This window comes from Pezoporus wallicus, unplaced genomic scaffold (genome assembly GCF_028554395.1).
Source record: "Pezoporus wallicus isolate ANWC-B61680 ecotype Strahan unplaced genomic scaffold, APGP_CSIRO_Pwel_v1 contig_16, whole genome shotgun sequence".
Taxonomy (NCBI): domain Eukaryota; kingdom Metazoa; phylum Chordata; class Aves; order Psittaciformes; family Psittacidae; genus Pezoporus; species Pezoporus wallicus.
In genome coordinates this window covers 1,276,801-1,303,178 of record NW_026641478.1, presented here as the reverse complement: position 1 = coordinate 1,303,178, position 26,378 = coordinate 1,276,801, and the positions used below count along the sequence as shown (strand labels likewise).

Here is a 26,378-nt window from a genome sequence, read left to right as displayed (position 1 = left end):
CTAAAGTTAAACGACAGGTTGCAGTGATCAGCAACTTTGAGAGAGTATCCAAAACAGTTAGACATCCAGAAAGAGAATTTTAAAAAAATGGTATTAAGGTTTTGTGCAAAATTTGAATGTAGAAGTGTAAGGAGATGAAAGGAAATGACGTACTTCATAGAGGCAATTTCTGTAAAAAGAATAGTAAGAGGATGATGACCAGTTTTTTGGGGATAAAGGTGAAGGCTGCTACTTTAAAAGGGGACTACCTAGAATGCCAAGGTAATGCATCAGCTACTTAATACTGTTGGAAATAGTGTCTGTGGAGAAATAATAGCGAAGTGTGGTAAAAATAAAATAGCTTCTATACAGAATGTTAACGCTGTTCATAGTAAGATTTGTGGAACGGAGTTCCATTTTTTTCAAGGATAAGTACAATATTATTGGAATAATAACTTGAAATAGAGAAATGATTGGGGATTTTGAATGCAACGAATTTTATTTGCGCAATGAAACAGCATGATAGGATCTGCACTCATTTTATTATGAAATGCCTATGCTTAAATCCTTGCACAAGGAGTTTATAAACACATTAATGTGTTCGAATATGCTTTATACTTGCAACACCTTAGAAAGCCAGCCCTGTGGAGATAGAAAAGTAGGAGCTGCTTAAGAGTGCGTTAAGATACAGCACTCATTGTATAAAATAATTTAGGAAACAGGATGTGTAAGCTATAGAGACTGTATAAAGAGTCATATATTCTTTACTACATTATCCTAACATTTTTTCAACTGATAAGATATAGTGGAAATTGTGGGTACCATAATGGTCGAATGGATATCGTTATGTATTATGAAGGTGTGGAATAGCTGCTGAGGCAATGTAATTATCTATAAAATACCCAAACAATATCAGTGGGAGGGATATGTTTCACTTCACAATTTCATGGAGTAGATGTCTTTATCTGAGCTATTTAGGCTGGACTCCTATTAAAGTCAATGAAGAGTAATAGACACATCTCTTCCTTTGAAGAAAATGAATTATAACTTCCAAGTTTCTTCATTGATTACAAAACCAGCTCAAACACAGCTATCTACAGTGCAGGTGGCTGAAGCTAATGTGGTGAATCTCATCTGTTGTGTATTTTCCTTTTTGCTTGCCTCAGAATTCCAACATCACTTGTGATAGTAAACGCTCTGCAAGCAACTGCATTTCAGTCTCATAACTACTGATGTTGGAAATGAGTATTTGTGCATCATTTCTGGAAAAATATCCATGCCTGACAATTCCCTTTCTGCTTGGTGTAGTTCTGTAATGTTTCCATACTTTACAGTTTTGAAATTTGCATAAAACATGACCCTCAAATGTAGAAAGGGTAACTTAAATTTTGCCTTAATCTTGAAGCTTTGCAGCTTTTATTGCAATTAGATGCTACCATGGGAGGCACAGGGAATAAAACAAGAATCTAAAGAATTCAGAAAACTCTGAAATAAGAACAAAAGTGGACATTGAGAGGTGAAAAAAGAGGTAGATGAAGGATCACAGAACTCTAAAATGGAAAGTGGTGTTATGCTCCTAATATAGTTGTATTATAGCGTGTTAACTATATTACTGTATCATTACTAATTTGTAATGGACAACTAATAAGTATTTCTCCATTTAAATGTAGTTTTGCTTGCAAGTAAGACATGGCTTGGAATTAATGTGATGAAACTTAGAAGTCTACAATGTAGACAGTTATATCTGTGCTTGTAACCCTTGACCCTCTGCAGAGGGGGTGAAGTGTCTAGAGTACGGTTCACCACTTCATAAAGTAGGTGTCTGTATTTCTCCTTTGTCTATAGACATAGGTGTAACTAGTGTACCCTGGTGTCGAACTCTACAAACAAATTTAGTAAACTCAGTCACATTCCAGAAAAGATGAATTCAGTTTCTGGAAGTGAGAAAATAATTTCTTGTGGGAGCTTTGGGGAAGGGTGGGGATTTGATTGGTTGGTTCGGTTTGGTATGGATTTTTTTTTTTCAATAAATAACTAAATCCATTTTACAGCAGGGGTTATACTCCAGGATGATCTAACTGCAAAGGATAAATTTAGCGTGTGACGCAGTCACAAGTATATGTTAAGGACTCACTGTCTTTGCTCATTTCACATTTTGCAGCAAACAAAAAATCGAGTGGATAATATCAATTTCACAATTAAAATAGTAGTATTTGTTTGGGTGCCTTACATGCTTTAGTTCTGATATTTTGTTTTTGAATTATATGGTGAAAGAATAGCGCATTTTTTATGTTTCAGTGCATTTTTAACCAATGCCTTAAGCCAGAATTGAGTCTTTATGCAGTCTTTATCTACTGATTTCTTGATGGCAGCACTGATGCTTTCATATCTCACAGGGGTATTGTGAAACTTAATTAATGTTTGTAAAGTATTCTGGATCCTGGATGAAAGGCACAACAGAAGTTGAGTTATATTGTTAACTTCTGCTTTTATATTTTCTTTGGTGACTGATCAGAATTCCAGGCACTAAAAAACAACAAAGAGAGGTGATGCAAGATGCAGCAATTCACAACTTACTAACTAATTAATTCAAACTTAGTACAGGAAAATAGATTTTAAAATATTTTATGGGATTCAGTAAGGAAATAGTTGATAGTCATAATTTTGTATAAAGGCAGCTTGCTTGGATTTTCAGGAGAGAAAAGTTTAACAGAATGACTTAACTGAATTACTCTGTGTTAGATCAAAAGTGGTATATTACTGACAGGCAACATTTTGGTGCAATAGGTGACAATTTCTCTTTTATAACCCTAAAGGAGCTGTAGAGTAAGAAGTTCTGTTAAAAAGACTGGCAGTTCAACAGTCAATATATTCAAGAGGCAAACAAGCAGTTAAATTTAAAATGTAAATAAAACTGTATGGTGAGTTTGTATCAGGCGGTGAGCAGTCTTAAAAGCTAGGAAGGTAACCACCACTTCCACACCCCAGCTCAGTTGCTGTATTACTTTTATATCACTTAAAAAATAAAAAGAAAAAAAGATACCCTTGCCATCAGTAAAGCTATATTAATTTAAAGTACCTGAGAGTCGTATGGTTTAATTTTAAAGCAGCCAAAGCTTTTAGGTTTTGTTATTTGTCTCTTTGCCTGTGTGATTAAAAAAAAAACAAAACACCAAAACACCAAAAACCAACCCCACCAAAAAAAACCCAGAACAACAAAACAAAAACAAACAAAAAAAGGAAAAAAAAACCAAACCAAAAACAAAAACAAAGAAACAGAAAAAAAAAGAAGCAAAACATTTTTATGTCCTTCAGAAGTCAGAAATGTTTATAGTATTTTAAGATAAATTCTTAATATATCTGTAATATTCATGTAAGTGCCAATTACTATGCCAAGTCTATTTTAATTCTAAAAATAGCATTTTGTAGCAGTGGGTATTTTTATATTGACATCATTAAGAAAAATAGCATAAAACAATTTGGGCTTTATATAATTGAAGCATTCAGCTTTCCCAAGGATTTGATTTAGACCTTGACCTCTCTGTCAGTATCTCAAGTTCATTTGAAGGAAAAAAAAAAAAAAAGAAAAAGAAAAGAAATAAATCAACTAAGAAAAGTAAGTATAAAGGAAGTGGAACTAAAATTAACACATTTGGAAGGAATACTTAGCCAGCATGGTGTTCCATCTATAGCTAAAATTTGCTGTCATCATGTATCTATAATAAGTATTCTTCCAGTGAACTGCCAGCTGGCTTGTAAAGAGGAAAATATATTCTATAGAACAGACTGGTAGCTTTAAAAAGAAATCTTCAGCTTTTCAAGCCGTCACAGGAAGTATGTTGGTCATTGTAAGGTTCCGTAACACCTGAAGGACATCCTGGGAGACAGCAGTATATACAATGATAACGTGATGTCATTTTGTTTTTCGTAGTTGATAAACACGTGTATCAGTAATGATAAAAGGAATATTTTTTCTGTATTTTTTTTCTCAGCTCTATTTTTTAAAAGTGGTGCAGCCTCTAAGCTGTATTGCAGCATAGGAAAAGCAACAAATAGCATAATAGTGTGTTTTGTCATGGATGTTAGAAAGCATAGATCACAAAGTGCTACAGCTGGCCTTGGAAACAAAGTGTTAGGAAGTCAGGACCAAAAAATTTGCAGTACTGGTTTATGTGCATATAGAATACAGATTGTTAAAAATGTACAATGCTATATTATACTATTCAAGTTTTGACTTGTTTATCTAGTCTCTGTTGATTCTGCAGATTTTGCCTGTGACAAACTGTCGGTGCATCCCTTGCATTAAAAAGCATGTATTTTTCATGATATTGTTTCATGCTGTAATATGCTGGCTACAAGTCCTTTCAAGTAATCAAGCTATATTGAATACAAACATAAAATAAAAAGCAGCAATAATTTGATCTCATTTTTAGCTTTACAGTCTGACTCAACAATGCACCCTCTTAGCCATTGAAAAGAGAACAGTGTCTTTGTACATTGATGAATTGAACATAAAAATATTGTTGCATCAAACTCCTTGGCTTCACTGGAAATACTGGAAGCATCATAAAAGTGCTATCTATAGCTGACTGGGGCATCAGTTCCACCTTAATCATCAAATTTGTTATGACAATCACAGTTACTATCACTGCAGTAACTCTGCCATCCTAAGCAATCTGATTCCCAATGCTAAAATATCAAAATGCTAAAACACTATTATAATGTACAAAAATCAGTTTTGTTCCTGGTCCAAATGGGCAATAGTTTCAGAGTCTGATCTTAAACATTCAGTGCACAAAATAATTAAAACAAAGGTTTCCCTGTATTTTTTTTCATATTCTTGCAAAACCTGTGACTCTCAGATTTTTCCAGCAAAAATTAACTTCATAGCCAAGTTGGTTTTACCAGAGCAGATATTCAGTAAATAGATGCCGTATATACTCAGTTCTTGCTTCTCTTTCTACTGTAATAGCATAGCGTTAGGGATAGGACTACATGGGCTTTAAAATCCACATTTGCAGAATACCATATCGCAAATACTATCCTAAAGACCATTTTAATACCCCTGTCATCTTGGAAGGCTACACCAAAATTGAGTTCCTGCAATAGAACTTGTTTGTGCCTCTTTTTTACTATTTAATGTATATACAAGGGATAATCATTGCTTTTCTATGAGAAGTATACCAATTGATTTTATTTTCATGTTTTGTACTCAGTTCCATGCATTATAGTAGTATCCTGTTCTAAAATTTCCTGGTTTAAATTCACTGTGAGCATGGCTAAACCACATCCTAAACATTGCCAGGGGAGGTCCTGCAAGTGACCTGTACAACTGCCATTAATATGTTTCTGATGAAAATACATGGTGTAAGTGGACAGCAAGAGAAAATAAATAAATAAGTAAATAAATAAATAAAAGAGAGACAGCAACCATGAAGTAACATTTTTCATTTCCTCTGTCTTGACAAAATCACACTTCCCAGCAAGAAAATTTTGCACATCCGATATTTTGCACAGGTCATTGTTTCTGACTCCAAGGCAGGAGCTTGGTCCCAGAGTCACAGTTTAAGACTGCTGTGTAGTTTAATTTAGCCATTCTCTTTTCTCTTGCTTACTTTTTGGTGGTGGACCGTGGTGCTAAGTTTTCCTTGGGAAGGCATGCTGCTTCCATATGGTCTGGGATTTCTGTAGTGGGGTGTATCCAGGACACAGTCTGTCATGACATGCTTTTTTTCTGAGGAATCTCTATTGGCAAAGACACAGAGTTGTGCCAAATTCAAACCACCTGGCCCTAAAGCTAATTGAGTTTTTCCTGGGAGGATAGAATAATAATTCTAAAGTACCTATCTGAAATTATGTTACCACTGAGAGGCAGTGGGAAAGGTTTGTTTGTCACTGCAGTACTTAGATGCATCTATGAAGATACGCTCAAGATGGAAGTTTACAGTCAGTTAGGGGAGCTAGTTTGAATTATGAATTGCAAAACAACCTACCTGGGCCAGCATCAGCACTTGTCACTGAAAGAGTTCTCTTGTAATTTTAAATGCTAGTACTGTTAATTCCTTATGTCTTATAGGAACAAAAGCATTGCCTAAGTACCGCTTCATAGCTATTAGTTTAAACCACACATACGTCTTTGGGCTTGAAGTCTTTCTGTAATTTAACATGAGCTCATTTTCTTCAGTTTTGCAGTTGTGCCCCTCATGCTAAGCTCCGGGAACTTCATTTAGGATCTATTCATATTTCTGTATGGTAGTAAGGATTATGTGTGACTTAGTTCATTTCTTGTTTCTTAGGGCATGACTTCTGGTTTGGTTTCTGTCACCTTGACTCTTGTTCTAGGGCTGACTGCTTGGTGCCATTGTCTTCCCTAAGCTTGCTTTTATGCAAAATAGCTAAAAGCAGCAAGCTTATATTGCATGTGTTTTGACACCCCATGCATCCTTAATAGATTTTCCATAAGCTTGCTACTGTGCAGTCCATCTATTTTACAGCCTCATTCCTTCCTGTTCTTGAATTTGACTATTTCTTCATGTTTTGCATTGGACTGTCACTCTGTTTTAGCACACAAATGAGCTCAGGGGTAGTTGGGTATTAAAGAAAAGTGTGATACTGATATTAGAATAGGATTCCACACATTCCAGAATTGATGTTTACAGGTTAATGTAGGTAGGAAAGCTAAATGCTTTCTTTAAATGGCCTCTATTTTCCAGTAACCTTTGCAGCATTTGAAAAGACATAACAGTAATCAGGATAAAGGAAAAGCCAGGTCATACTCTTGTATTAATTGTGGGATTTAAGTCTAATCTGAAAACAGCAAAACACTGGTCTGCCTTTTAGTTTTCAGGGTATTACATCAAATAAAAATTATTTGTGTAAAAAAGAAGTAGCTTGTAGAGAAGAGTGAGGTAGGTTTGTGATTCTGTGAATCCAAACAAAGGAGTTTGTGTTTTGAAAGCAGTCTGGGCTAAAGCTCTAGAAAAGATAATACTTTAGAAGAGCTTGTCTTCACAAATGATTTGTACATGCTGAAGGAAATGAACATCACACTGTCCAGTGATGGAAACAACCGATTGCTAATACTAACCATGGCTACAACTATTCCTAGTTGAAAAATCATGACCCATGTTACTTTCCCCAGGCTTTCATAATATATCTTTATTAATTCACCCTTGATTATGTGATCTGTAATTGTAAACACATGTATCATGCTAATAATATTAGCTTCTAGTTCAGTGATAGAAAGGATTTGTCTGTGCTTTTTCTGTCCATGTATGGAGGAAGTTTTAAGAACTGCTAACTTGCATGTGCTTTTGAATAGGTATTTTCTGTAATTTGATCTCAACTCGGAAACTGTGAAAAGTTCCAACAAACACTGATTTAATTCAGATTGCAAGACCATTTTTTGCTCTCTAGAGAGAAAAATAATTATTTTTTTAAGCCTGTGTGAAGATTTGGTGTTTTGTATATAAAATTACCTTGGTGATATGTGTAGAAAACTGATTATTTGAGAAAAGCTCTAAAAAAGGCAGCAAAAATTGAGAACAGTGGAAAGAACAATCAGACTGTCAAACTGAATAACAAATTCTGTTTCCATGAAGACTTCACAAGGAAAGAAAGAAGGTATGAGGCAGAAACCACATTCCAGTACTCACCTCATGCTCATTTTATGCTATCAGATCCAAGGTTGCTTGTTGATTGGCTTGTTAAAAAGATAGTAAAAATAGCGTTGTTTATGTTTCTGAAAATATGACAGCAAATAGAGCAGATCTTTTTGCAGAATTTGGAACTGTTTCATGCAGGATAGATTGTTCAGAACAAAAATTTTCCACACTGTGTTACAAATAAGAGCAGAACACAATGAGGTGTGGAAGCTCGCAATCTGATTGTATTTAGCTGTGACTTTGTCCTTTAATAACTTTTGCACATGATTCTTTAATTGAAGCTGGTTTGTTTAGGTTTTTATCTCTTGGTTTGTCTTTTGGGTTTTTTGTTGTGGTTTTTTTGTTTGTTTTTCTTTTTTTTTTAGTGTAATTTTTTTTTTTTTTTTACCAGCAGAAGTGACACAATACAGTGGCTTAGGTTCAGTTCTTGTAAGTAATCAGTTCTGTTGTCTTTTCTGGATTATGCTTTTGTTCTGTTTATGTAAATAGGAAAAGGGTTGCTAAGTTCATAAGGCAACTGTAAAAGACAGTAAGAATTTTTTTTTTTTTTTCCCAAATCTTTTTCTTTCAAAGAATTCCTCACCTCTCAAGGTCAGTCTTTTCAGTGCTCAAAATGGCAAGCTCTCTGTGTAATATATGATCTTCAAATAATAGAAGGTGACATATTCAGGTAGTCTGTTGCTTTCTTAGTTTACTAACGACCAGGTCGCTGACCTTTAGCTTGGTCTCGAGCTATTCAATGTTATAGTGAAAACATATATTCATGATTAAAACACATGATAAAATTACTGAAATATCCTGACAGTTCAATAGTTAAAAGTATCTGCAGATAAATGTGTTTAGACACTCATTTTTACATAACTGTGTTTAAGTTTCATGTGTGAAAAATCAGAGGTAGAATCAAAATCTCGTAAGTATAATTATATTATTAAAAAGAAAGACATGAACATTTCAGTCTCCTGAATATTTGAAGTGAGCATTAACACAAATATATTTGTTCTTGAATGTTAAGTAGAGAAATGAAAGGTGTATGATTAATAACAATATGCAGACTTGAAACTAATTTATTGGCGTTATACAAAGGGCAAACTAGGATAGTGTTTGGCCAAATATGTTTACATACTTCATATTTGCATGAATTTATTGAACATGCAGTGTGAAATCACCCATCTTTGCATAAAAACTGGTTAAGCACTTTTTCAAATTTCAAAGCTTCAGCAGTTGAATCTGCTTTCCCACATTCTCCTGTACTGCACTCTAATTGTACTTGGGAAGAGGGCAGTGGATCCATCTGTGTACCCAACACATAGAATCATAGAATCATAGAATCGTTAGGGTTGGAAAGGACCATAAGGTCATCTAGTTCCAACCTCCCTGCCATGGGCAGGGACACCTCACACTAAACCATCTCACCCAAGGCTCTGTCCAACCCAGCCTTGAACATTGCCAGAGATGGAACATTCACAACTTCCTTGGGCAACCCATTCCAGTGCCTTCCCACCCTCACAGTAAAGAACTTCTTCCTTACATCTAACCTAAACTTCCCAAAATTTTTCCTTAAGTTTGAGCCCATTACCCCTTGTCCTATCACTACAGTCCCTAATGAAGAGTCCCTCCCCAACATCCTTATAGGCCTCCTTCAGATACTGGAAGGCTGCTATGAGTTCTCCATGCAGATGATATACTTTTAAAATCAGTAACAATGTCAGGGCACTATAGATACTTCTGTCCCTCCTTTTCAGTGTCAGTTTGTAAAGCTTCAGTGTTCTGATTAACCTTGAAAGCTCAAAGGAGTTGCTTTCCCTTCACATCATACTGTTTTGCATTTTATCAGGAAAATTACGTAAAGTTGTAGCCTGTTGATTGCATGACTGCCTTTTACAAAAGCTGGGCTATATGTTTTTGGTCTCACACTGCAAACTCTGAAAAGATTTAGCTTCATATTAAATGATTTTCCAATGATTAAGAAGTTAGACTCCCTTTTTTTTAATCTTTCTCCTTCAGTGGAAAGTAAAACATTTTTTGTCTCGATTTTTAATGAAATAGCTAAAGAGTATACAAAAATATATTTTATCCTTAATTAGCTGCTTCCTTTAAGTGTTTTGAAGAAGGGTTGCTATTTGACTAAGATCCCTTCCATCTGTCACAATACTTTTGCTTTTATTTTGACTTCCCGTTGCTGTCTTACCAAATATCACATGAATCATTACCATTTGTTTGCCATCTCTTTCGTTTTTCTGTCTCTTCCTCCAAATGATTAAAACATCAGGTTGAATGAAAGGTTGGAAGTACACTGTGATTCACATTTGCCTCATCTTATTAAAACAAATAAACCAACCAGTTATATAATTTAGATGTGCTTGAGCTATGGCTTGCAGATGCTTTTATCAGCTCTGGGCTGAAGAGGTTGTGTGCATTCGGGCATGCACGTACAACTGTTCTTTGAAAGGGACAAACCTCATTAGATTACAGGTGCCTGGAAATAACTTCTAAAGAAATAGATGCCATTTTCAATAAAGCTACTTCCTAATAGGAAACGCAATTTATTATGTACTTTAGCACAAGTGAGCAGCTTTTCTTTTATTAAGATAAAAGTAGCCCCATTTAGTGTCGCAAATATTTTATTTCTTTTAACCTGTTGGACTGAGGATGAATCATAATATTTTTCATTCTGAAAATGTTGAAGAAGAGAGCTTTAGTGATTCTTAATTTACAAAATATGTGCTACACTAGCTTTCAAGTTATTTCATTTACTTGCCATGCTATCTTTTCTTGTACAGAGAGTCAGAAATACTTCATCATAGCCTCAGCTTGATAGAACTGAAGTCAGAAGTTTTTCACAGCTATAGGTTGTGGCAGTGGTGTATATATACTGAATTTCAGTACAAAGTCTCCGCTGTCTTCAGTGATCATGAGGACTAGTCTACAGCCTCTCAGCTCAGTCGCAAGCCATAGAGATGGGTTTCAAATGCATTTCTGTAAGCCAAGAACCAATAGTTTCAATTGAATAAGTATGCACCTGTAGGGTTTTTTGGTGGTGGTGGTGGTTTTTTGTTATTTGTGCTAATGTATTCCTTAGAGGTCTCAGCTAATGCTGCTGTACCTTGTTAAGGACAAGAAAGCAGACTGAGAAACCATCAGTGTGCCGAATCTCTGTTACCTAAAAAGAAAAGGGAAAGAAAGAGAGAAAGATTAAAAAAGAAAACAGAAAAGTGAAATAGCAGCTCATTTCACTGTTGTGAATAAAGTTCTGATCCTTTCTTGTTCAGTTCTGTTCTTACTAATGAAAGAGAAATAAACTTTAAGTTTTCTTTGAAAGCACAAAGAGATTAATAGCTTCACCTTTCAACTATCCTTAGGCCCATTTTGAGTGACGATCAGCTTACATCACTGCCCTATGCATTTTTCACAAAATTACATTAACTGTAGTTAAGAACCCTAGTGACTAAAATGTCCTGGCATTTGCTATTCTACATCTCACAAATTATGGTCATAAAAACTAACAACTAACAATAAATTAATTAACAATTATCCAAACCTTGACATTCTAACTTTCCAAAGCTACCACTGAGATTTCTGATCTTGTGATTAATTTTCCTTCTCATGCATTATTTTGTCTTTTTTTTTTTCTTCTTCTTTTTAACCTGGATTCTGTGGGTTTCTTTCTCATTAGCTATGACATGCTACCATTTCTGGTTTGCTGCTTGCTTGGTTGGTTCTTTTCCCCAAAAACTCCTAAATATAGAAAACACTTTTATCCTTTTACTAAGGAGAGTTTCCCTGAATAGGCTTTTCTCTGATAGCAGTTGATTGAATTCAGATATAACACCACACCTTTGTGGTAGTTCTGCAGATTTTCATAAATGGCAGTATGCTCTTATAGTCATGATGATCACTGTTGTTAGCTTTAATTTTAAAGCAGCTCTCAAAATACAAATTAGAATATGATAAGTTTGCATGTCAAACAACCCCAGTGTCACTTGCATTCAGAGGCAGATATGCATGTTACCATCTAATGGATGATTTATTTTGCAACCTAAGACCAGACTTAACATTTCGTTGTAGATTTTAATCATTTAAAAGGATGCATATAAATAGCAATAATATTTGAGTGGGTTTATGTTTTTATCTTGGAAAATGTTGGACCCATGGAGATATTACTACAGGCTGCCCACAGAACACCAGTGTGAATCATTTCCCAGCTGACATCTCTGTGGGAATTCATTTTAAGCCATATAATTTGTTTCAGCATTGCAGACTTTTATGTCAGTTCAATTTGTTTATTTTCTTGTAGCATTTATGACCTTCTAACTGTTTGTGCATGTTTATTCAAAAGCCTCAAAATGAGTCTTAATTAAAAAGGGTTGATCTAAAAAAAAATACTCCCTCACTCTGGCTAGAATTTCTGTCATATCAGTCCATAGACAAAAACAAATGAGAATTAGGAATAATGGCATTTTCAGTTGGAGTTGGTAGCTGTGTGATCTTGCTGAACACTGCCATTTGCAAAAGAGCAATTAAAACAATCTGGTAATCATGCACAGTTCTGTTTAGAAATTTAGCAGTATTTTCCCAGTTTGTGTGTTTGCTTGACATCCTAAGAATGAAAGGAAGTTTTATGTATTTAAATTCTATATAACATTATGTGAATTTGGGAAACTTCACAACAGCTCAACAATTTGCAGTAGGCTAAAAATGTACTCCAAAGTTGTAAACATTTATAGGAAACACTCCTGTGTGTGTTTCTGTACTATATGTTTATATGTACATATCTATGTGTGAATAGTATATGCCATATTTGTTTTATTCTAAATTGGTTTTAAGCAGATAAACTGCATTCTTTTTTTAACAATAGAGAGTAATGCAACCCAGATACATAAATGAAAGCTGATCAGGAGGCAGAGTCATGCTTATGACTCGGAGTTTAGGAGTAGTGGCATTTTCACCTTCATTTGCTTGATCACTGTTTGCTGTCATGATTTGTAGGTTTTGCTTGTGATTTTAACCTTTGAATCACAAAGAACTATGAGTGGTAATGCTCCACCGGTATTCAGATAGGAACACTGGCTACACCTAGAGGTGAAGTGGTTCTGGTGGCTTGGACAACATTGAGAAGTTCAGTCATTTCAGGAGTATCTCTGAACAATGAGTATTGAGAGAAACAGATAGGAAGAAGGGAATAGGAATCTGAAAAGCCAAAGGGCCAGCAGACAGATACAGGTATTGAAATGGTCACCACATCATGCTATAAAGTTACTATTTCTCTGCAGAGCCTTTGGTTTCTCTGGCCTCGTTTGAAGTCTTCATATTTCTGAAGTACAGTGCTATTTACCTTGTATACATTCCTCTTCACCAGTGTCATGAACTTCTCAGCTATTCACAGGAGCATGCTGGAGCAAAAGTATGAAGCCTAATGAAATTATTTATCCATCTTGTCCCAAACTCATGAGAGGCTGGTGGGGAATTCCAAAAATACTGTGATTTTTATTTGTTTTTACATGTTGTCACTATAGGCTGTAAAGAAAAGGATATTCAGTTTGCACCTCATACTCGTGACTAATCTTAAGAAAATAAAGGAAATACTTTACAATTCATACAAAATTTTGAACTCCCCTTAGGTATTACTTGATCACATCAGAATCGCTTTATCTATATGATGAATTTTAGGATTTATTTTAAAGTTGATGTGTCTAATGCCTGCTGCGTTTTCCCATACGTTAGGGCAATTAGTCAAACATGTTAATGCAAATATATCTGTTTTATAATAAGCCTAGCAATAATATTAATTCAGCTGCTGAGTTCCTGTATGGCATTTTAAGTCCGTTATCAATAGAGATGATTTAATTGCACTCTTAATGGTCCATCATATAGTTATTTGAGAAACAGGAAGATTTCTGCTTATAGTAGATACTCATAATAAAAATTTTTAAATTATATAAACAAATATCCTCTTACTTTGTAAGGAAGATACTTTGTAAAGCTGCCCATTTCTATTGCTTATTGACTGTGGACACAGAATACAAGATCTGATAGTGTCTTCCATTAAAAGTGAAAAACCTCCTACTGACTTCACTGTTGGATTGGATCCTTAAGCAGTGTAAAATAGAGCTGACTTTTGAAAATGTGCTGCTGTTCATCTTTTATTGGCTGCTACAAGGATTCTGCTTCCTGCAGCTGTATTTTTAATTGAGAATATGTTTTAATAAATATTTTATTTTAAAAGCTATATGAAGGGACCTAATATAGTAAAATAAAATGCAAGTTACTGACTGTAGGTTATCTTAATGTTTAAGAAGGGGAAATTGCGCATAGCACTCATTAACAAGTATGCATTCAGGACAGCCAAAGTGCTGGTATAAATGCAGAGTAATTCTTCTGCAGAGGTATCTGGACAGCTTTAATGCTGTAAATGTCTATTGTGTTTATTCAATATGTGTGGAAGAATTATATGCAACTATAGCCAGTAGTAGCTCTGGCTATCCAGTACTTGATGCAGGTTTTCTTTTTTAATGGTTTACTAAACCTTTGATTTTACCAAGCTCTGTGTCAGAGGTTACTTTTTTCTCTTCTGAATTCCTATATGCATTCTGGTTGCTCTTCATGCATCAGATAAGAATAAAGTCTTTAAAGCCTTACTCAAATTCTTCTTATCTCTCTACAGTGCAAAAAGTCCGTAAGAGTAAAGAGAATGTGGAAAGGTTCTGAGTAGAAGCACTTTAAGTGGTGGGAAAGTTATCATCTACTCTGCCAAAAAAAGCTAAGAAGGTGAAAGAGTAGGGAAAAGGGGCAGGAAAATGTAAGGATGGGAGAAAGTAGAAAAAGGGACTGCACACCTGAAACTTGCAAAAGGAAACTAGTGGTAGAAAAGGAAAAACAGAGGGACACTAGGTAAAGAGTTGTGGTCAACAGCTCAATGTTCAGTTGGAATACAGTAACAAGTGGTGTCCCTCAGGGATCGGTGTTGGGACTGGTCTTGTTTAACATCTTTCTCAATGACACGGACAGTGGGATTGAGTGCGCGCTCAGAAAGGTTGCCAATGACACCAAGCTGTGTGGTTCGGTTGATACCCTGGAGGGAAGGAATGCCATCCAGAGGGATGTTGACACGCTTGTGAGGTGGGCTGATGCCAGCCTTATGAAGTTTAACCATGCCAAGTGCAAGGTCCTACACTTGGGTCGGAGCAATCCCAGGCACAGCTACAGGTTGGGCAGAGAAGAGATTCAGAGCAGCCCTGTGGAGAAGGACTTGGGGGGGTGTTGGTTGATGAGAAAATGAACATGAGCCGGCTTCAGTGTGCACTCGCAGCCGAGAAAGCCAACTGTATCCTGGGCTGCATCCAAGGGAGCGTGACCAGCAGGTCGAAGGAGTTGATCCTGCCCCTCTACTCTGCTCTCCTGAGATCTCACTTGGAGTACTGTGTGCAGTTCTGGTTTCTTCAACATAAAAAGGACATGGAACTGTTGGAACAAGTCCAGAAGAGGGCCATGAGGATGATCAGGGGACTGGAGCACCTCCCGTATGAAGACAGGCTGAGAAAGTTGGGGCTGTTCAGCCTGGAGAAGAGAAGGCTGCGTGGAGACCTCATAGCAGCCTTCCAGTATCTGAAGGAGGCCTGTAGGGATGCTGTGGAAGGACTCTTCTTCATTAGAGACTGTAGTGACAGGACAAAGGGTAATGAGTTCAAGCTTAAACAGGGAAAGTTTAGGTTAGATATAAGGAAGAAATTCTGTACTGTAAGAGTGGTGAGGCACTGGAGTGGGTTGCCCAGGGAAATTGTGAATGTTCCATCTCTGGCAATGTTCAAGGCCGTGTTGGACAGAGCCTTGGGTGAGATGGTTTAGTGTGAGGTGTCCCTGCCCATGGCAGGGAGTTTGGAACTGGATGATCTTAAGGTCCTTTCCAACCCCAAGTATTCTATGATTCTGTAAGTGTCACTGTGACAGAGTGTGCAATTCTACCATCTCCTTTGTTCCCCAGCAGTTCTGATAGAAACTATGCAATGAAAATCAGAAAGGGGTGCGCAGTAGGGCTGAAATTTTATACTTGTCATGTACATTTGTCTGCTTTCAAGTTAAACTTTTCTTTCTCTCAAGTTTCAGTAATCTTGTGTAAATGATGCTTCATGTTTCAAAGAATGCCAAGCATTTCAGAAACTTCAGCATTCATTTGTATAGGTTTAGCTCACACAATTGTTTTCCTGTACATCTGATGAGAATTTTAAAGACTGATTCTGAATAAGGAAGTTAGACAAAGAATACCAAAGCAGGAACAAAAACATCTGAAATCTTACAAATGTTTGCTGATCTCACTTGGACCAAAAGAAGGGTTTCACGTAGACTTCAAGCATTGAGATACAGTTTGTACTTCCAGAATGCATTATATTCTAAAATACAGGTAGTGTTTCATAATTATGAACTGTTAAAGATTAATATGCTTCATAATGTGCAGTGTACAAGGGACCAATTCTTTCTGTCCTACAGTTCAGAAAACCAAGAACTTTTTCTGTTTCCTGCTTAGTAGAAAAAAAAAGTAAAAAAAAAAAATCTTTGCAATGGGAATAGATGCATATAAACTGTTCATGTCCCTGGTGAAGAAAAGATTGTGTTACATTTGTAAATTAGGTGAAAATATGTTATTTCAGAATGTTGTCTCCCAAGTTTTTATAAATCAATGGCTACTGGATAGGTGAGCCTGTTGTTTCTCTCCATCACACATATCTCACTTAAATATCTGCTCCTCACTTGGCTGGAAAAAATGTTGAGAGAGATGTGCTTACATCTTTAACATAGTAATTGTTCAGTTAATCTCATTTATGGGGGAAGGAGGCTATACTTCACTGATACCGATTAAATATCCTATACTGGGTTCTATATAAATAGCTACAAATGTGCACAATGGTTACATTGCATGGTATATTTAACAACATAGCTAAATCAGAAAGTATGAGCTATGCCACTAGTGATGGGAGTGCTAACGATTGCATGCAAGAAGACTTTTGCTCTGCAACTATGAAGGAAATAATTGCTGTTCAGCACTATTCAGTTAAGTTTGCATATCAGTAAAAACATGCACAGAGGCTCCACCTACATTCCTTGTGCCCTAGCACTGATAGGACTCCAGCATATATTAGAGATTTAGAGGGTGTTACAGTATTTGCAACTTGCAAAGTGCATGCTGTTTTCAACAGAGTTAATTTGATCACGGTCTGTTGAAAATGCAATGGTGATGTTCAGGTTTTATTATTTGTTATTATTTTAAACACAGTGTACCATAGGTGGCATTTTACAGGCTACTGCTGCTGAGGTTTTTAAATCTTATGGGTTTTTTCCTCTTTTTTGATTCATTGCAGATATAAATTTATAAAGCAAATGTTTCTTTTTCGTATTTTAGATGGAAGACTTTATTTGAAAACTACTGTCATGTATTGAATTTTTCCTGCTGAAAATACCTGTGCTACGGTAAAGAACTTTGCAGTAAGACATTGGCTCATAAGGAGTTCTGTGGAAACAAAGCATTTTCAAGCCGACTTCCTCAATTTCATTTATCAATGTTCTTCAAAAATGTAAAGAATTCTGCAAGAGTGTCCTCCTTTGGTTATTTCCTGTGGCTCAACCTGGAGACCTAAAGAATGTTTGTAAATGTACAGTAGCACTCTTCTTACAGTGAAAATCTGTGTCTCTGTGCCAGATTATTGTATCCAAAATTACAGGCTGTCAGAACAAGGCTGAGTATTCCCTTTTTCAAGGAATGCAGACTCTGTCCTCCTCTGATTATTCTGTATTTGAGCACATCAAATGATCCTTCCAGCGGTGTCCAAGTACACTTACAGACTTATCTCATACGGAAACCAGCAAGACAGCTCAGAAATGAACTTGTAGAGGGCATAAGAGGATTCTTACTGAAAAAAAAAAAAAAAAAAAAAGGTAAAAGAAAAAAAAAATTGATACATTCAGTTTCAAACTATGACTGTGGGTTTTCTTCTAAAGACATTTTTCCACATGCTTTCCAAGAGACCAACACATGTTAGAGTACATAAAGTGAAATGGAATTTTGTCTAAGTGAAAAGAAATGCTGAATGTAAACAAACTGTTTTACTGTTCACCAGTTCTCTTTTCCTAAAATAAAAAAAATACAATAAAAAGAGTAATAATTTCTCATTGTAAACTGGCAGGGGTTTATGACTTTGCTTCTTATCAAACTGTTGGTCACATGTACAGTATATAACACAAATCACACACAGAAGGTATTATGTATGCAGTAGAAACCTAGAGTTTAGGAAATGAAAATTTTAGATAATATTGTTTTGTCACCCTGTTGGTCAGAAGGACACCTTTCTAGTTTTAACGCATGCAGGCATGTAAATATTTGTCCTGGAGTCACAGTATTACTGAATTAGATCTTAAGCATCTGGTAACAAGTCAGAATTCTGTATCAGCTACTTTTATTTATATATTGAGCCCTGGTTAGTGCCCTGATTAGTGCACTTTTAAGAATGGACTGTGGCTGATCAGCAAGTCAAAAATGCCAGAAATATTTTTATATGTTAATGTCATATTACGTCAATGTTGCTAAAAAAAAAAAAAGAAAGCCTAACAAACACTTGATGTATCAGTCCAATTCCACGTAGAACTGAGTGATACAGTTGAAGTCTGTTGTCCCTCCCACCTTGTCTTAGGGATGGGTGGTTATGTGTTACTTTCACTGTCTTTATGAAAACTACAATATGTGTTTTCACCTTTGTGCTGATAACTGGAAGTAAGCTGCAACACAGTGCTTATTACATTACTAAAAATTATGTTCTTTGCTTTGCGTACTTTTGGGTTACCCCTTTAAAGACTGATTTTGTGAATCAGTGCTGTTACTGTAAGTTTTGTGATTATGCTTTCTTCATCTAATGTTTTATGCATTAAAATATTATTTATTACGTGGAAACATATCAAAACCTTAAATATCTAAGATGCCTAACTTAAAGAAATATTTCTTTAAAAATAGTTCTGATTGGGTATTAATATTATTTTGTCAAAAAAAAATTGTTTTGTAAACTCTAGCACTGAGCTTCTATAGTTTGTAGGTCTTACTTGCAATACTAGTACACATTTATTTTGTGCAGTTCATATTTAATCCACCACAATCCTTTTTTCACAATAGAAAGATGTATATACAAGTTCACATCATGGTAATTTTTTTAAAGAAATTTTGAGCAATATTTTTCATTAAATATTGTGACCTAATACTTTGTAGCAATATTATTTTCTAACCATGATTCTTTCATAATTTTCATAGTTGCTTGAACACATATGGGATTCTGTACTCCAGTTTTTTCATTCGCAGTCTTTAAAGGGTTAACAGGTGTAAAGTTAGATGGACTTGTGGCAAGCTTTTGAATCATTCATGTCTGAAAGAAAATTAAAAGCCTACAACTGAAATATATAGTAGCATCTACCATTGCTCTGCTCCTTGCATAGAGTCACCTGTAAGTAGGTTTAGTAGTTTTACAGTATATAATTTCAAGACCTTTGGGAATGCCTCAGTGTTTGGCTTGGTACATAAATGGAAACGTTAAGGTTTAAGGGGGAACCAATTTATAAGCTGGATGTTTAGAAAGAATCTTGCTAAAACCAGTGTAAATACTACAGACCATGAGATGTTACTGTAAGTTGAATTTTTTGCCCCTCTTTAGTTATGCAGGTTTTGGGTTGGCATTTTGTTTTTGGGTTTTGATTTGGACTTTGGGGGGGAGGGTGGGGCATAGATTATGAAGAAGTTGTGCTCATGTTATTGTTTATATGCTTTTGTAATCTTAAAGATATTAATGTCTAGTTGTTCTATATTATAACCACATTTGCGCTCTATGCAAGACCTTGGAACAGAACATACTCATCTTCATGTAGGACCTATGAAAATTGTCTATTTTTATCTATATATTTAAAGTTTTCTAAAAATGAAAAAAGGTTATTACGAATTTTGTTGTACAAAATCTGTACAAAAATCTGTTTTTACATCATAATGCAAGAATTGGAAATTTTTCTATGGTAGCCTAGTTATTTGAGCCTGGTTTCAATGTGAGAACCACGTTTACTGTTATTGTATTTAATTTTCTTTTCTTTTCAACAATCTGCTAATAAAACTGTCTGAAATCTCCCTGTGACTTTATTTACAGTTCATATTTTAAATTTTCTGAAATGTATAACATCAGAGGAATATTTACTTTCTAATGGGAGGCATCTAAAAACAATATGTCAGCTCTTTGTAATGTGAGAACAATGCCGAATGATTTTATTTAACATGCAACTGCTTCTATCTCTAATATGAATTACTGTGGTGAAGAACATCATAAAAGCATACTCTGTGGTTATTGTTTAACAAGCAGATTTTCCATATTTTTTTTTCTTGCCAGCTAAGCAAACTGCCCCCATCTACATGATTTATTTATGTACATTTCTCAGTTGATGAAGCTGTTATTTGTACCTTTTTCCTTTATATTGCGATATTCCCATGATTCTTACTTCACGGAGCTTTGTGCTGAATAATGTAAAGTGGACACATCCATGGAACAAAACATATTATTCCCCTAACTGCAAAAATGCAGGGATAATCTAGTTGGTTTTGTCTCAAATCTCCTTCACTTGATAAAATGCATTTAGAAACATTTTCTAACAAACGGCAAGTACTTATACATTTAAACAGGCATTTGGAGAAAGAGTTCTGGCTTAGCATATCTTTAAGTGATATTTATTATTTTTTAAGGTAGAGATGTTTAAGAACAAATTTGGAAGTAAGATATTCTTGCTTATAGAAAATTCAGAAGTCAAAAATTTATAATTGATTGTGAATATTCTCGCTTATTGCCATGCCTTGACTGGCCTTGCCTTCTCCTACCCTTCTCTTCATTTCTGAACCATACCTACATGAATGCTTCTGCTTTCACTAGGGAGCAGGGTTGCTTGGAAAAGACTAGATTAGCTTTCTTGGACCAGCAAATTTCATTATTCCTAGATGGCCTCGGGACTACAAATGTGACGCTGACAGGCTTCCTGGGTTCCGGCAGGTTGTTGTTTCAGGCTAGATGATTAGGATTTTGGCTGTCTGTATGTAGGGCAATCACAGTCCCACATGTCTACATTAGTAAGCATCCCAACTGTGCCATAGCCAGCTCCCCTGCATCTGCATCCTCTCAGCTCTGGCACAGTTGAAGTAGGGAAAAAGTAAACTCATTAATCTCTCAGTCCAGCTCATGCCCGAAAATGAATGATCTCTGTAGTAACAGGCTAGCAACCAACCTGTGTGATTTAAAGCAACCCAGGGAGTATTTTCTTTCAGCAGGGAAGCTGAAAGAAAAGCTTTCTAGCCTCACATAAGTTCCTCTCTATCTCCATTAATAAATCATTGCTTTATCCATTCACAGTAGCTGGGATTTAAAAGGACCAAGGCTTCATGGGCCAATACGTAGTCGAATGCTGGAGTTCCTAGTTACAGTAAAACTAAGCTCTGTCGAAGCTCAGGTCAAAATCAAGTAGAAGCCACCGTAAGTGCATCTTGCCTATATAACTTCATAAACTTCATAGCAGGTTATGATCAGATCCTGAAGAAGTTTGGAGATGGCAGCTAGATGCCTTAAGTTTCAGGAGAATCCTTGAGGAACCAACAGACTCAATTGAGGAAGATTTTTATATTTATTTTAATTTTTGCTATGGAAGGCTATTTGAGGTTGGGTTTTGACCTGAAAGGTAAACCACTTTATTTGTTTAAGGTGCTATAAATTCTTGAAAATTGATTTATTTGTTATTTGCTTACATGTTATTTGACACAAGACTGTGCAATAAACAAAGACTGAGGCCAAGATTTTCAAGCGTAGTTGCTGACTGTAGGTACCTTCAGTTTTGTTGGCCAAACTTCAGAAAGTTTGTTTTCAGGCAAACTTCGGTGCCTTTCATAAGAGAAAATGCCCTAGCTCAAGGGTTCTTTGAAACTCACATCTTTAACAGCTGCTGCCTGACTCACCCACAAGATACTGAGGAATTTATTATTGTACCTTTGCTTGCGCAAAAACTCACCCTGATCAGTGACTGTGGTTCCCCGACCGCCAGTATTACACCATTTCAAGCAGAAGACTCTTCTGTAAAAAGCTTCATTTTTAAAGGGAGAGGAAACAAAGGCTTTCTGAAATTCAAACTCTTACAAGGGGTCATGTTCAAAAGAAAAGATAACCTAGGCACCCAGAGAACTTGAAAGCTTTGCAGATGTTCACCCAAAGGTCATACACTACTGTACAGTTTGGGAGAATCTGTACATAATCTGTGGATAAACATGATTTCTTCACCCAGGTTATAGTAACGATTGTCATAGTCCAGTGAATTGGTTAATCTATAATTTTTTATCATAAAGACAGAGCTAGATTCATCTTGCTGTATGTAGCAAAAGGACAAGAATAAAAAGATACCAGTTGCACCAAAGGAAACTCCAACTGGATATGGGGAAGGGGTGTGGGGGGGTGTGGGTGTGGGTGTGTGGGTGTGGGTGCATCAAAATAAGAGTGAGGAAGTACTAGAAAAGTTTTCCCAAAGAAGTTATAGGATCTCTGTCTTTATTTTCAAACCTGAGGTGACCAAGGCCCTGAGGAACTGGATCTAGATTTGCCCAGTTTAAATGTTAGCCTAGCTAACCTTCAGAGGTCCCATCCAACCACTGTTTTTTATGGTTCTAGATCAACCAAATGGTGCCCTTAGAAGCATAACGCTTTCTGTTTCCAGTTTAGCAAGGAGCAAAATTTTGATCCTATAAATAGCAGCTATCAGATCTAGAATAGAAATTGCTTGGATATGTTTAAGGTTTCACAGCTTTTTGATCTTCCGTATCAGGAAGCCAGAAGAATGAGCTGCAGTAGCAGCAAGATATGAAAGAAGAGACAGAAAGTGAATACAGAGAGAATAAAAAAAAGCACCTATTCTAGTGCAGATATAGATAATTAAAATAATAAAAATGGAAGCTGTAGCAACTTTGTCCATTAGTTCTGAGACCTATTTTCGAGCGATATATAAAAATCAATGTGAGCAAATAATATTTCTAATAACAAAAAGATCAACTGCTATGGATAAAGAAAGTAACTGGACTTAGAGTGAACTTTGCCATTCAATTTTTATTGGGTACACTAGCCAGACTGGAACTTAGAGAAAACTGGAAATGATGAACTGGAACAATCCCCACTTTGAGATACAGAGGAGTTTGAAATGGTTAATCTGCCTTGTTGGCTTCTCTGTCAAGTAGGTGCTGTCATGGAGGCTGAGAAGCTGAGATATGGAAAGGTGAAACTTGGCATTATAAAACTGGAGAGACAAAAAGAGTATCTTTGGGCTTCACTGTCAGTATCACAGTATCACAGTATCACAGTATGTTAGAGATTGGAAGGGACCTCGAAAGATCATCTAGTCCAATCCCCCTGCCGGAGCAGGAACACCTAGATAATGTTACACAGGAATGAGTCCAGGCGGGTTTTGAATGTCTCCAGGGAAGGAGACTCCACAACCTCCCTGGGCAGCCTGTTCCAGTGTTCCGTCACCCTCACTGAGAAGTTTCTTCTCAAGTTTAAGTGGAACCTCTTGTGTTCCAGTTTGCACCCATTACCCCTTGTCCTATCATTGTTTGCCACTGAGTAGAGCCTGGCTCCGTCCTCGTGACACTCCCCCTTTATATATTTATAGACACTTATAAGGTCACCCCTCAGTCTCCTCCAAACTATAGAGACCCAGCTCCCTCAGTCTTTCCTCATGAGGGAGATGTTCCACTCCCCTAATCATCTTCGTTGCCCTGCGTTGGACTCTCTCCAGCAGGTCCCTGTCCTTCTTGAACTGAGGGGCCCAGAACTGGACACAATATTCCAGATGGGGTCTCACCAGGGCAGAGTAGAGGGGAAGGAGGACCTCTCTCGACCTACTAACCACCGCCCTTCTAATACACCCCAGGATGCCATTGGGCTTCTTAGCCACAAGGGCACAGTGTTGGCTCATGGTCATCCTGTCGTCCACTAGGACCCCCAGGTCCCTCTCCCCTACACTGCTCTCTAACAGGTCGTTCCCCAACCTATACTGGAACCTGGGGTTGTTCCTGCCCAGATGCAGGACTCTACACTTTCCCTTGTTATATTTCATCAATATCTGTGAAGGTGCATCATAGTACAAGTATATTTAGCTAGAGCTTAATGATTTAATAGGTGAAAAAGCCCTTTTTTTTTGGGGGGGGGTGGTGGTGGTGTGTCAATTCCTGGATGAATTGAAAAGTAGGAAGAAGAAAAGGGAAGTTGTGGTTAGGAACACAGGCTAAGAGAATGAGGCTGCAACAGAATTTTTAATAGAGCATAGAGATGGCATTAAAGAGCAAATTTCGTCTGTCAAGATGGAAGTAAATAGTAATATAATGAGAAACTGGATTCTAAAGATAGTTTTTATAAAGATCTGGGAAGATACAGGTGCAGCAAGCAAACTCATTTGGCAGGCTCTGGGGCAAGCAGACATTGTTTTCAATTCCGTTCAGAAGCAACTAATAACCATTTGGCTTCTATTCACTATGACCAAACCTATGCTACAGAATCCAGCTTTTCAGTGATTGGGTGATATATTGGAAGCCAGAAATAAGTTTCCACATGGATCTCTTGAACAATCTGAACTCAATTTAACAATTGAAGAGGACAGAGATAAAGTATTACCTTCTTTGTAAGCTGATCAATAACAAGCACACCTCTGGGAAACAGATGCCAGTATTACCTTTTGAAGCTATTTCAGTGGCAGAAGCTGAACAAGTTCACAGGCTGCCTTCCCCAGAACTTACAGAGTCAGTAAATAATAGTAAGAAAAGGCTTTAATTCTCAGTTTCTTCCAGGTGAGATCGTATCCTGTCTTCCTTTGTCTCAAACATCTGCAACACTCTAAGTGTATACACAGCATCTGGTAAGAAAACTCAGGTGGTGAAATAAGAGTTAAAAACAAAGTTGTAGTGAAAAGTGAAAGTAAGCTATAGACAAACAGAGAAGGCGGCAAATGAAAAAGATCATAGTACAAAATTAGTCCATGTATTTCAGAATTCAAAATGTCTAAAAAGAAGCTCCAACAGCCTCCATGTGCCTAACTCAAAACAGTAATAAATAATGTGCCTTTTTGAAGTATTTAAAGCTTCCTAAATGTTTCCATGACTTCCCTGAACATCCCTTGGGCACTGATAAGGATATTTCAGCTCCCCTTTGAAGCACTTAGATACCCAGCTCCAGCATTACCTCCTCGTTGGAGCGAAAATCTAAGGTGAACAATGTGATGTAATGTACTAAGAAATCTCACCGCATAACAAAGCAGAGTCATTTAAAACAAGGTAATACTCAGCTGCCAATCATAACCATTTCCACAAACGAAGAGTCCAAAAGCCCATATGCCCTACTACTAGGCTGAACAATGTGGTTTTCTTCTTGTTCTCTTTTTACTCCTGTTCCTTCATCCCAATGTAGATCAAGCTGTAACTATGCAGTGTTAGCACTCTTTTAGTACAGAAGAGAGGGGGTATGAACCCACAAAGAGTAGGAAATAACGTGAACTGCCCACCTCATGTTTCCTTGTGAAGCTGTTCCTACCACTTATTTTGAGAAGTGGACAAACATAGTGTCCTATAGCTCCTGTCTCTTAAAAGCACACTAGAGCTGTGTTTACATTAGCAATTTTACATGAAAAAAAAGGAGCTTCTGTAGCTTGAATTTGGCTTGCATCTGGGCTTGTGGTATGCTCTCAATCTCCTAAAGCAGTTTCTTTTCCTGGTGGAGCTTAGTCATGCAAAAGGACATGCTCTAGATTTTGTCACTTGCTGTTGGTCCCTCAGCAAATGGTGCTCTGTACAAGCCTAGGACTGGCAAATGGTGGAAACTTCAATGCTGGTAATTCCATTGTGACATCATGCAGTCCTAGAACTGTAACAGATTGCATCATGTCATACTGTGATTCTTCCCTCCTTGAACCACAGCCATCAGCAATGGAAACAAACTCAGTGAATGGAATTGCTGGTCTGTGCAATGCATTGCCTCCAAAAGGTCAAAGAAACCCTGCTGAGGTTTGGGTTTCAAGTGTAGCTGATAAATCAGAGCTGGTAAATGGGGCTTTGTCTTGAGTGAGGCCTTTGGAACAGACCATGAGGGGACTGAGAAGACATCTAATAAAGCACCATATAAATGGTATCAGGAATATTGTGCTTTGCCATTCTTCATCTTCTTTGTATAAATTATGCTCAAATTGACTGATACAATATTGATTCAGAGGAGTTTTTACTTCTTTTTTGGTGGTTTGTTTTGTTTTTTTTTTTCCCTGCCAGGTGTTACTTGAGTGGGGACAGATAGTGATAATAATGACTAGTGCTTTTCCTTTTAATTTAGTAAGCCACTATTGGCATACGAAAAATTGTATTTGGGATTGTATGAATAGTGTATTTTATTGTGAGAACAATAGCAGCCACTTACCCTAGGACTCCTACTGATCCTGGAGCCTCCCATTGTACTAGTATGGGTAGATGAGTTGTACAATGCATTTTTCTAATAGTCTGTAGTTGTATGTTATATTCAAGTTCAAAAAAACTTCATCCCTTTATTAAATGCTGCATATTCTTCTAAGTGGTGGTCATTAAAGAGAGTGCTACTATATTGTTCCATTGTATTTAATTTGGGGCAGAAAGAGCAAACTGTATTTTGAGCAAGGTTTATTCCTTTTTCA

The 26,378-nt window shown here is 36.6% G+C and overlaps 1 protein-coding gene across 5 annotated transcripts in view; it reads left to right on the top strand.

The window, feature by feature from the left end:
* The window catches only part of DACH1 (dachshund family transcription factor 1), a 374,062-nt gene extending 354,277 nt beyond the window's left edge, over positions 1 to 19,785 (top strand). For all 5 annotated transcript variants that reach the window (XM_057424085.1, XM_057424083.1, XM_057424081.1 and 2 more), the window contains one exon: positions 17,035 to 19,785. In XM_057424085.1, the coding sequence (XP_057280068.1) occupies positions 17,035 to 17,072 (38 nt within the window). In that variant the 3' untranslated portion in view covers positions 17,073 to 19,785. The remainder of the gene's footprint in view (positions 1 to 17,034) is intronic.
* Positions 19,786 to 26,378: the final 6,593 nt, after the last annotated feature.